This window comes from Schistocerca gregaria, chromosome 8 (genome assembly GCF_023897955.1).
Source record: "Schistocerca gregaria isolate iqSchGreg1 chromosome 8, iqSchGreg1.2, whole genome shotgun sequence".
Classification (NCBI taxonomy): domain Eukaryota; kingdom Metazoa; phylum Arthropoda; class Insecta; order Orthoptera; family Acrididae; genus Schistocerca; species Schistocerca gregaria.
The window spans coordinates 274,214,758-274,227,430 of NC_064927.1; the positions used below are offsets into that span (position 1 = coordinate 274,214,758).

At 37.8% G+C, this 12,673-nt stretch overlaps 1 protein-coding gene across 1 annotated transcript in view; it reads left to right on the forward strand.

Moving 5' to 3' along the window:
• The window catches only part of LOC126284734 (poly [ADP-ribose] polymerase), a 128,189-nt gene that overhangs the window by 81,210 nt on the left and 34,306 nt on the right, over positions 1-12,673 (forward strand). Inside the window, exons 13-17 of the mRNA XM_049983872.1 lie at positions 4,019-4,141; positions 8,952-9,158; positions 9,663-9,896; positions 10,706-10,825; positions 10,911-11,071. Coding sequence (XP_049839829.1) covers positions 4,019-4,141; positions 8,952-9,158; positions 9,663-9,896; positions 10,706-10,825; positions 10,911-11,071 — 845 coding nt within the window. The remainder of the gene's footprint in view (positions 1-4,018; positions 4,142-8,951; positions 9,159-9,662; positions 9,897-10,705; positions 10,826-10,910; positions 11,072-12,673) is intronic.

Sequence of the window (12,673 nt, forward strand, 5' to 3'; positions counted from 1 at the left end):
GGCACAGTATAAAAGTGAAACACAGTGGAAAAATGAGATGTAAGATAAATTTTTTGGTTTAACATAAAAATTATGTATGCAGATAAATAAAGCAAAACGAAGAGATGGATAATGAGGAGAGAATTGTAAGAGCAAGCAAAGATTAGAATACACATATAATATATTCCTAAAGACATTTGGTATGCAGATATGAAATGATAAGAACAGTGTAGGAAGAGGTGGAATGCAATGTCAATTTAGTGTGAAGGCTGATGATGATTGAGAAGAGAAAAGAAAAACTGCACTTGGCTTTTGATTTTCCAGGAAAAGTATGTGTATGTTTGCTCTTAGTACACTTCACACATTGCCAGTTGTCAATATCCTTTTGTACTCTGCACTTATTATTAATATTATTATTATTATTATTATTATTATTCGCTTTTCGTTGTGCCGTGTTAAAGAACATGTAGGACTTTGTTCACTTAGTCTGACAGCTTAGTTTTCTTCTTCTCTTCCCAAAACCTCTCACAAATTTGCTGCATTGCCTCTTGTGTTCCTCTGTTCATTGTTAAGTTTTCTGTACAAATGTGTAATTTGCAACTAGAATGCCAATGACTTTGCATTCTATGCTATATTCCGTGGCAGTCATTTCCCATTTTGCAGTTTCGCCAATTTGTGAATGCCTCCTAAAAATGTAGTTACTGGTGCATATAGTACTGCAGGAAATACAACTGTTGTGTAATGCCAAAGTTTTGCATTATGGATATTAGTTGTTTATTGTACTGATTCTAGGTTATTTTGTACACTTTCTGGGGTTTGGTGGTTCTTTTTAAATTTGTTTTACTTTCTAGTCCAGCGGTACTGTAATTTCTCAGAGATATTTAAAAGAGGACACATGTAAAATTGTCCCATATTTCATTTGTAGTGGGGATCTTTATGATATAAATACTTTTATATAAAAGTTTTCCATTAAATGAGTCTTCTCATATGATATTTGGATGCATATCTCTCATAACTTCTCTATGGTGAATATGGTTTCTTCACTAGTCTTAGTGAAGGTAGCTAGATTGTCAACAAAATCTAGGCAATTCACTTTGACTATCTGCCCTGAGATCCCAATGTTTATACCTTCAATTTGTTTCCTCCATTCTTAGATGACATTGTCTAACACAGTGTGAAATAGAAGTGGGGAGAAGCCATCTCCTTGCTGAGCTGATGGCAAGACTTCAGATGTATCAACCAGAAACTTCATTTGAGATGTAGTGTCTGTGAGGGTCTGGCAGATTAGTTCTCAAGTCTTCCTGTCTACTCTAAACTCTTCTGAGATGTTCAAAACTGTTTGTCAACCGTTGCACCCGACCTTGAAATCCATATGTTTTGGTCATCAACATGTCTTTAATACTGTCTTCAAACACGTAATCTGCTCACCATATGATATGGCTTTCTTAAAGCGTCATTGATACTAACTAATCAAATGATCTGTTTGCTTTTCAACTCTGTTTGAGAGAGCTTTAAATAGAACCTCATATATAACTGGCAGAAGAGATAGGCCTCTGTAGTTGTTGGGGTCTGGTCTATTGCTTTTTTATGCTGTGGATGTATAATAGCTTTCTTTCAGTTCTATGGAGTCATTTATTTTCCATATTTTTGAAAAAAGTGCACAAACTCTTCTTATGAGATCATCTCCACGTATTGCTGTGGTTGTTGTCCTCTCTTGGCACTTCTTTATTTTTGAGCGATTGAATTGTCTCTCGTATTTCGTGAATTGTTGGGGGATGGGAGTATGGGTTTGGTTCAGGTTTTTCTAAATACAATATTTCCATTAGAGGATTGTAGTTCAATAAATTTTGAAAGTAATCCACAAGTTTCATGCAGTTTCTTTTGTTTGTCTCTAGTTTTCCATTAATTTGATGCAAAACAGTGTTGCTGGTTTACCGTATTTACTCTAATCTAAGCCACACTATTTTTTCCGGTTTTTGTAATCCAAAAAACTGCCTGCGGCTTAGAATCGAGTGCAAAGTAAGCGGAAGTTCTGAAAAATGTTGGTAGGTGCCACCACAATTAACTTCTGCTGTCGAATATATGTAGCGCTACACAGGTATGATTTTCAGGCACAAAGATAAATACTGGCGCCAAAACCTCTGCATCAGTAAAAAAAAAAGTGGAAGATGAGATTTTTTTCTACGCCCCGATTTTCGGCCATTGCATTTTCATACATTATCCAACAAAGTAAATACAAATTCCGTATTGTTCATTTTTGAAAGTAGCAGCATTTCAATGTACTACGAAAATCCGACTGGCAAGACTGTTTGGGTTGTTTGTCACTATGGCCAACTCTACTTCTGGATTTTTTCCTGTGAGAAGAGATGGTTGCTAATAGGAACTTTCATGAATTGTGAATCACATGCAGTATTCTCTTCACTATAAGAATAATATGAATATAAACATTTTTCCATGTATTCTTACATGTTTGCTACTATCTCATTTAAATCCTGTCTGTCTTAATAAACTACGAAACTAGAGTAAGACAACAGCAAACGCGGAAGAATATACATATCATGTCATGTTTATATTCGTATTATTCTTATGCCTAATAGTGATAAAGTCAGAAATGAAGCACGGTAATAGACTAGATTTTTAAATCTAAGATGACTCTAATTTCTGTGCAGAATGTAACATACTAAAGAGGCATCTACAAAGATTTTCAAACAGAGGAAAATTTTTGCTAAACTCTCGTTCAGAACCTCTTATATCATACACAGTCTATTATCTGGTTCTTTTTGATGATTACCAAAGAAAGCGTCAGTGTAAGTAACAGCAAATAGCAGTCCCTTGCCATTGTTTCGCTAATGAGACAATCCCCCCCCCCCCTCTCTCTCTCTCTCTCTCTCTCTCTCTCTCTCTCTCTCTCTCTCTCTCTCTCTCTCTCTCTTTTTAAGCAGTGGTAGCCCGCACAAAAGCAAGCCATGCCGCGAGCAGTGACAGGTCGTAAACACTCATTATCATAAAGCAACAAACAATGCATGACACAGTACAGTAATGCATTTTCAGCTTAGAGTGACGTAAACACCTATAACAAAGAGAACGGCACTTATCAGATCAGAGAAAAATAAGCAATCAATTCAAACCAAACGAAACACATGAAAAAGGAAGGGTACCGGTATAAATACGGATGGAGCGCCTGACGCATAGCAATGACTACCTGGGAAAGCTTAACTGCTAATCTTACGTCTTGAACCAAACTATTGTAGCTGTATCGTCATTCATTTGACCTAAATTGTGTTTCATATTACAATGGACCAACTTTAAGATTTGGAGGTGTGGTCTAAAACTTTTCTCTCCCCTTGAACTTAGTCTCAAATTTCAGGTGCAGCTTAGATTCGGTAATTTTTTTCCCCCCCTTGATTTCGAGTATCATTTTTCAGGTGTGGCTTAGATTCAAGTGCGGCTTAGATTCGAGTAAATACGGTATACTGAGATAAGCCCTCACATAATCTCTTAGAGAAACTTTGAGGGGTGTTCTATGGAAATACTGGTCTATTTATATGAGCCTATGTTTGTCATATGCGTGTTTCCATGGAAATTGTTTTTCAGGTTGATTTTTTTGTATCTTCAGGAAGGACTCCCATCTTTCAGCTGTTTGATGTCCATTCGAGTGAACCAATTGTCTTGTCTATGGTATCATCACAGGTCGTGTTCCACCATTTGTGTTTACCTTTCCTGTGTGGTTGTCCTAATGTCATGACTGATGTATGTAATATGTTAGAGATCTGGACACTCCTTTGGATCTTGTTCTTCTGTGGCATGAGTGGTGGCCCCGGCTTTTTTCTTCATGCAATCTGTGTATCAACTCCTGGAAATTAGTTCTTGTTAGGTGTGGATCTGTTTGCGTAAAACCTAACTTTGATTTGTGTTAAGTAGTGATCCAAATGCTATATGAAAGTCCTCTCTTGATGCATCACAATTACTAATTATTATTGTTGTTTATTATTATTATTATTATTATTATTATTATTATTATTATTATTATTATTTACAGGATGAAAGTGTCCAGAAAGTTGCTGCCAATGGAGTTGAATCTAAACTGCCCCAGCCTGTCCATGACCTGATTAGCATGATTTTTGATGTGAACAACATGAAAAAGCTTATGATTGAGTTCGAGGTATTTGCACTAGCTGTATTAATGTAGTGTGTGATTTATATTTAATGAATATTATTGACCAGAATTTACAGGGTGTATATGCTCCAGGACAACCGGGAAATTCAGGAGAAACACAGGAATTTTTTCGTTTGGTAGAAAACTGGGAAAAACCTGGGAATTTTTTAGAATTCCAGTATCTTTTTAGAAGTCTGAGGATTTTTCATTGTTTTAGTCATCAATTAAATTTTTGTAATTTTGACTAGTAAGAAATGATAAACAGCGAAATGTATCAAAGGATTTAGGATGAAGGCTATGGAATACTTAATAACAATAAACAGCTGCCGATGAGAATGGCATCACAAATGTTTAAGTTTGTTTGAGCAACTGCCATGCGAAGTTGAGTTGCATTGGGCAGTACCTTCTCCCCCTTCTTGAAGTGTGACTGTTAGCTGTATCAGCAGTAGTAACGAGCAGCTAGATTCTACCTGCAAAAATTTTTGTCATGCCCAAGCTGCCAAATTTGCACATGTGCAGAACAGTCTGGATTGTAGTGAGGAGGGATTAGTCCCTATGTGAGCCGTTTTTACATTTAGTAATTTTGCTGCTTCCTCCTCGTTTACAGTTCCCAAGTCAAATGAAAAGAAAATGGATTTCTGTGGCTGGTAGCTGTCAAGTGAATTAAAATATATTCACATAATTATGGAAGGCTAAAATATTTTATTAGTTTGCCTCTGATTTAATTTTATTTCCACGTTTTTTGCAGTTAAGCATTAATCGCCTTGCAGAGCAATGAAGTTATTTTTGTTGGTTTTGTAAATAAAGGTGGCTTTTATTAATCTTTTCTGCAGAGGCAGTCAATTTATTAGAAAAAAAATGTTTCATTCCACACTATTGACTAGTTTCGACCGTTCATAGAATTTAAAGTGCACACTTTCATGGTCTAGCACCTATGGCATTAAGCCATAATAAAGACAAACGTCTTACAGTACTGATACTCCAAGAAAATTTGGATTCCAGAAACTGCACTGAAAAGCTTAATATCAGATTGGGCCTACAGGGTGTATATGACCTGGGACAACCGGGAGATCCGGGAAAAACATGGGAATTTTTAATTGTTTTAGTTGTCTGTTAAATTTTTGTAATTTTGACTGGTAAGAACCAATTCTCTAACAATAGATATTACTGTATCCCGCTACTACAGAATAACACTTAAACAATAAAATATAAACGAGAGAAAAACAAAAATAACTTAAATTGCAGAGGAAATGCGCCATATACGACAACGGCACACAGAGCTCATGCAAGCGTGTGCCAACAGCAAAATGTGTCAAAGGCTTTAGAAAGACTATGATAACAACAAATTACCTACGATGAGCGTGAAGTCACAAATGTTTACATTAGATTCGTTTTAGCAGTTACGAGCGGGCGCATGCGCCGTCGAGTCGCGTTTGAGTAGTAGATTCCCCCGCTTCTAGCTTCAGGAATGTGGCTGTTGGCTGTTCAAGCAGTCACAGGAAGCAGCTAGATGCCAGCATGAAAAGGGGGTGCCAAATTCGTATTCTTGAGGGCCTAAAAACTTGTTTCACAAAGGGCCTAGCATCCAGCACATGTTGGTCTATCAATTATTCATGTGATTTTGAAACGGATCCCTGTTGGCTTTTGAACACATTTTAAGTTGATTTCTGAAAGAATCATAAGTTCATTTTTGAATGTGTGCATAGTGTATGTGAAGTCCCTGTCAGGAGAATCCTCGTCGCAACTAGAAATAAACTTTCAACAGACAAAAGGGGATGGGGCAATATGAGCTGAGCGGAGTAAAGCCGAACGGGTGAATCCCAATCACTGTCTGATTATGTGGTTGATTGGGTTTGCGAATGATCAGCGTTGTTATTATTACTTGCGAAATCCACAGATTCAGACCACCAGAATGGAAATAAACGATTAACAGAAATAACAGCTGTGAAAGATTACGTATTATCTTCTCAGTGTATCCAAGAAAATGAAATTTTGACCAAAAATTTTTGGCCAGATCGCTACTCTAGTAAGGACCAGTTGTCAGCCGCTTAAGTTATATTCTGGAAGTAATCCGGAAAACGTATTGTACAAACATGTAACAACGCCTAACTGGAGAATAATCGTGGGATAGCTAAACCTGTGATTCTGCCAGGGTTAGTGAAGTTAATCGGCGAACAAATTTTGACAATGGCAGGAATACCTACAGAATTGGTGATGACAAGATTGTTTGTTAGAATGAGGTAGGGGACATCACACAAATTTTGGAAGAATAAGATAATTCCAAAAATTTCGTAATACTACTTTTCGATCTCGTGCTGGTGCGTATGAATGAAATGTGAAACTATTTCCTAACAGAAAGCTTTTTGCTTGTAGTAGGCCTAATAGGCATTTGATATTGGTACTTATTAAATTATATTTTGTTGTGTTAGAAAAATGACCATTTGTGCCAAAACAGTCTTGTTTATTAGATGTGTGTTACAAAATTGTTGCAATATTAGAAAGGCCTATTTTGTTTAACTAGCAGACAGTGACAAAATAGACGTAATCAGATCGAGAAACCACCCCAGTCTTGGGTATTATTCGCATTAACAGTTTTTTCAGTTTTAGATAACGACATTTCGATTTTTCATGTAGCAAAATGTTTGATGAACTTTGATCAGGCTATAGATCCTTTCGCAGACAGGAAAGCACGCCATGTAAAGCTGTAGCAAGATTAGATAGAAAAAAATGCTAGGAGCTAATTGAAGAAATGTATACTTTATTGCTTGGCTCTTGTCTTTACTGTATCTTATATTTAATTTTATGTCACACAAAACAGCAAGTTGCTGCTTGTGTCTGTATATGTACGTGTGTGTGTGTGTGTGTGTGTGTGTGTGTGTGTGTGTGTGTGTGTGTGTGTCTCTATCAACATACCAACACTTTCGTTTGGTAAGTTACATCATCTTTGTTTTTAGATATATTTTTCCCATGTGGAATGTTTCCCTCTATTATATTCATCTTATAGTAAGATACATAAGACAGTTCTCTCCCTTGGCAATGGCAATTTCATTCTTAGATATGTCTCTGCTCTCTGTGGCTGACCTGTTAATAACAGTATGTCTGATATTTGAAGGTGATAATGCTACCCTGTTCCTCAGTAGCCTATGTTTGTCCTACCAATTCAGTGGGGTTGCAGAAACCACTACCAGACTACAGGATCGAAACATGCAGTGTAAAACTTCATTGGAGAAACCATTATACATTGTAAAATGTAACTATGAAGCCTGATTAGAAATCAATTCTGCATCCTCCATAAACATTGCAGTTTATTCTTCGTGGCTTATACTTTTGTATGAAGATAAGCATGGTGTTATCTGGACGCCAAAGGGGATTTGTAATTGTTGAACCTTAATGACTACAATGCTGTTGTGAGATATGTGTCATTTAATTAATAATTCTGATGAATTTAATAGTAAATATGCAGGTTTCTGGGCAGTAATATGAGGGAATTCTTTCTCTTATGTGTTTGTGTGTACACACATTCTTACCTACAAATTGAAACATCCCCTTAGAAAAATTATAAATGACTGTGCTTAAACTGACACAATATTTTTAGTGCCACACAATCTGACTTTCAAAAATCCCTGCAAAAGAATGACCCTGACTAACAATGACCTATACCTTTCATGAATCACTTACTTCACAAAAATCTTCGTTACTCAAACTACTGCAATACAGCGTGCGCTAATGCTGCCAGCTGAATAAAATATTCTAACTACTGATAGACATAGTTAGCAATTGAAAGATTTTGATAGAGAACAAACAATGTATTTACCTTAATAATGTTCAAAACTCATATATACGTCAGTTCATGACATCCAGTATTACAAATTTACTCTTTCTGGCAGACACACGTCCAGATCGTCCGCTCTTAAAATTCTGCCACCTCTCCCCCCACATCCACCACTGGTGGTGGCTCACCTCCAACTGCCCAGCACTATGCGCTGTTCACATCCAGCTGCCCAGCACTATGCGCTGTTCACATCCAGCTGCCCAGCACTATGCGCTGTTCACATCCAGCTGCCCAGCACTATGCGCTGTTCACATCCAGCTGCCCAGCACTATGCGCTGTTCACATCCAGCTGCCCAGCACTATGCGCTGTTCACATCCAGCTGCCCAGCACTATGCGCTGTTCACATCCAGCTGCCCAGCACTATGCGCTGTTCACATCCAGCTGCCCAGCACTATGCGCTGTTCACATCCAGCTGCCCAGCACTATGCGCTGTTCACATCCAGCTGCCCAGCACTATGCGCTGTTCACATCCAGCTGCCCAGCACTATGCGCTGTTCACATCCAGCTGCCCAGCACTATGCGCTGTTCACATCCAGCTGCCCAGCGCTATGCGCTGTTCACATCCAGCTGCCCAGCACTATGCGCTGTTCACATCCAGCTGCCCAGCACTATGCGCTGTTCACATCCAGCTGCCCAGCACTACAATAGCGACTATTCCAACAATGCCACCCAGCCACTGACTGCACACACCACAGCCAGTGATTTTCATACAGAGCGCTATGTGACGTTACCAACCTAAACAGCCTACTTACAAAATATAGTGCATAGAGACTACCACTCATTCTGAAATGGTTTGAGTATTGACTAAATGTGTCCAAACTTAATTTTGCATTCACTAGTTTTAATGCATGTTCTTTGGTTGAGCAACTTCAGAGTGTCTCAGTCCATTTGTGTTAGCTTGTGTTAAAAAGCATTTGTGTGATTGACTAAGGCTTTAGTTTTTACGTAGCAGTACATTCATTTGAACTTTGTGTGTCATTCAGTTGGATTTGGAGAAAATGCCGCTGGGAAAGCTAAGCAAGAAGCAGATACAAGCAGCCTACAGTGTGCTGAATGACCTTCAAGAATTAGTGAAGAAGGGCGGTTCAGATTCACGCTTCATTGATGCGTCGAATCGCTTCTACACCCTGATCCCACATGACTTTGGTATTGACAATCCTCCAATAATCAGAACAGAAGAAGTTATTAAGGTACGTATATTCTGTCTTCATTGCTATATCTTTAGTAATGTTGTGTTTTGCCAGCAAATGCTGTTTCTGTTTATTGTATTCAAAAATAACGTATTTATCTGTAAAATATATAATTTAGCATTGACTGCACAGGCATGCAACTGGTTTTTCTTAGAACTTGGAACTCATGTGTAATAAAAGTATGTTCTATTCAGTGCTGTTGTATTTACAATTATTACTAAAGTCCTTGCCTTTCATTATGTTAAACGGTTTTTAAAGTAAAGTAGGTTCCTTTCAGTATTAAGTTTTGATTTGTTGTGCCAGTGTTTGTTGCCTTTTCTGTATCATTTACCAGTGAGTCCTAGATTAAACTAATCATTTTGCCAATATATAATGTTGTTAATTAATGTATTGTGGGATGTAGTAGTGATTTGAATAAAACTAATATGTGGTCATACACTTAACGATCATTTACCTTTAAAAAGCTTAAGACTTGGTGCTTATTATATTTTTTCTCTTTTCCAGCAAAAAATTGAGCTTCTTGACAGTCTGATGGAAATTGAAATTGCCTACAGTATGCTAAGCAATGCGAACAAAACAGCTGAAGAAAATGTTCATCCTGTAGATAATTATTACAAACAGCTACATGCTGATATAGAAGTGCTTGATAAAAACTGTGAAGAGTTCTGTCTATTACAGAAATATGTGGAAAATACTCATGCTGAAACTCACAGGCAATATGAACTTGAAATTTTGGAGGTTGGTTGGTTAGCTGTATGTTCCATAGATCATTGGAACAATTATTTTAGCAAAGTGATACTTAACAAGTCAAGAATTGTACACATAAGTGTCAGTGTAACACAAATATTACTTCTTAGATCTACTAAAACAACTACTTTTAAAGATAGGTTTATTTTAAATTTTTAAAATTTCCAACAAACAGAATTTCTATATTTTATTTAATTGTGTAAGAATTGTGCCTCAACTTGTTTTTTGACCTCTTAAAGTGTTACAGGAAAAATTAACTATGTTTGAGTGTGGAACTTTTCATAGGAATAGTTTTCAACACTTTCTTGTAGTTACAACAGCCCAAAACACTGACAAAAAGTGATCCAAATGTTAACTTTCAGAACAAGTGGTTTTTCTTTCCAACAAAAAAGTAGAAACTATTAGTGGAAATAAGGCTGTTCAAAAATTAAGCAGTAAAGTCTACAAAAGTCAAGGAAGAGAGGGAGCTTTAGAAAAAGGGGAAATAAACTACTACTAAGAGTTGAAGAGATTTGAAAATGTGAGAAATTAAATGTGGCAGACATAGCTCCAGAGGAAATTAGGAGACTTATTGTTCCATTTCCATCCATGTGAATAATTGAGTCCAGTTACTGTGATGGGACCAATTTCTGAACACTGATTTGGAGTTCTATAATATTTAGGAGCAGTACCTTTCTATGAGTGGTAGCATTTTATGTTTTGGTGTGAGCATATGTAGAAAGTTACTGGTTATGAATGATTTTTTTCTTCCTTTTCTCCTGTTCATGATTGACATTTGTCATTTGTATTTAATGCTAAAGGTTTTCAAAGTGAAGCGACATGAGGAAGTGAAGAGGTATGCTCCATTCAAGAAATTGCCAAACCGAAAGTTGTTGTGGCATGGTTCAAGGCTCACAAACTTTGCTGGAATTTTATCGCAGGTTAGTTAAATTTCCCCTTTGCTCTTGCCTGTTCCTGCCAAGGAAAAATGTTCTTTGCACTAACAGTTTTAATTTTATTTTTTAGGGCTTGCGGATTGCCCCACCTGAAGCTCCAGTGACTGGGTACATGTTTGGGAAAGGTGTATACTTTGCTGACATGGTATCAAAGTCAGCAAACTATTGCTGCACATCAAAAACAAACCCTGTTGGCTTGTTGCTATTGTGTGAAGTTGCCTTGGGAAATATGTAAGTAACTTACCAAGATCATTTATACTGATGTTAACTCGTAGTTATATAGTTCAGAAAGCCTTGATAATTTGTGTGTGACTAATCAAATAAGAAAAATGTGGGCTCAGAAGCTTCTGTAGCAGTAAGTTCTAAAAGCATAAGTAAAAATCTGAAGCCAAGGGCCTGGTAACAGTTCATTTGAATTTATCATCATCAAATAACCATCAGTATTTTCTTCGAATTACTGACCTAGTGGGCATGGTGGTAAAACACTGGACCTGCATCTGAGCACACTGGTTTGAATCTCTGTCCAGCCATCCAGATTAGCTTTCCTCAATCTTCATTAGCTCTTGGTGGAATGGGCCAGCTTCCTTCTCCACCCTGAGCTTCTGCTCATCCAGTAACCTTGTCGCCAATGGGATGCTAACCTTAATTATCCTTCCTTCTTCAACAGTTCCTGTTACTTACAGAATGGCTGCATTTTGTTTTTCTTACTTAAAGAACCTTATTTTTTATGATAATGGATTGATGGGCAAGTCAAAGTAGTCCTATACTGATGAAATGAGCAAAGGAGAGCAGTGCAGGAATTGCCACTCTTGACGAGGTTTTAGTGGCGGTGCCTAGTTGTTACCTATCTCTGAGCTGTTATGATATGTTAGTTACATTTTTGTGTTGTGTGGATGACTGTGACGAGGTTTTGAACAGTGTAGTGTTGGGTTTGTATTGTTATGGATAAAGTGAAGGAAGGAGGTCAAACTTGGTGTTGGTGCATAGCATAATCTTTTGAAGAGCACCAAGGGGGGCATGGAGTCAAATGTTGCCATACCACAGACTGATAACAATCAGCCGTGTTACACCCTCTCACTTCATGAGACACTAGACACTGTGAACAGGTTTTGAATTTAACCCAGGAAATTGTCATAAAGATTGATGATCATGAACTTTATGCTACCACACCTCCTTCCCTTCCCGGACAAATGCTGACAGTGAAAATTTTCCATTGCCAGGATTTGCACTGACATACCTCAGAACAGGACACTACTGCACAGACATGCATTAGTGACGTTACCTATGGGGGCTGACTGTTGCACACCATGACTATAATGTTCATTAGTGATGAGAATATTTCTACATCTACATACATACTCTGCAATCCACCATACGGTGCATGGCAGAGGGTACCTCGTACCACAATTAGCATCTTCTTTTCCTGTTCCACTCCCAAACAGAACGAGGGAAAACTGACTGCCTATATGCCTCTGTACGAGCCTTAATCTCTTATCTTAGTGGTCTTTCTGCGAAATTTAAATTGGCGGCAGTAAAATTGTACTGCAGTCAGCCTCAAATGCTGGTTCTCTACATTTCCTCAGTAGCGATTCACGAAAAGAATGCCTCCTTTCCTCCAGAGACTCCTACCAGAGTTTCTGAAGCATTTCCATAACACTCACGCGATGATCAAACCTACCACTAACAAATCTAGCAGCCCGCCTCTGAATTGCTTGTATGTCCTCCCTCAATCCGACCTGATAGGGATCCCAAACGATTGAGCAGTACTCAAGAATAGGTTGCATTAGTGTTTTATAAGCAGTCTCCTTTACAGATGCACCACATCTTCCCAAA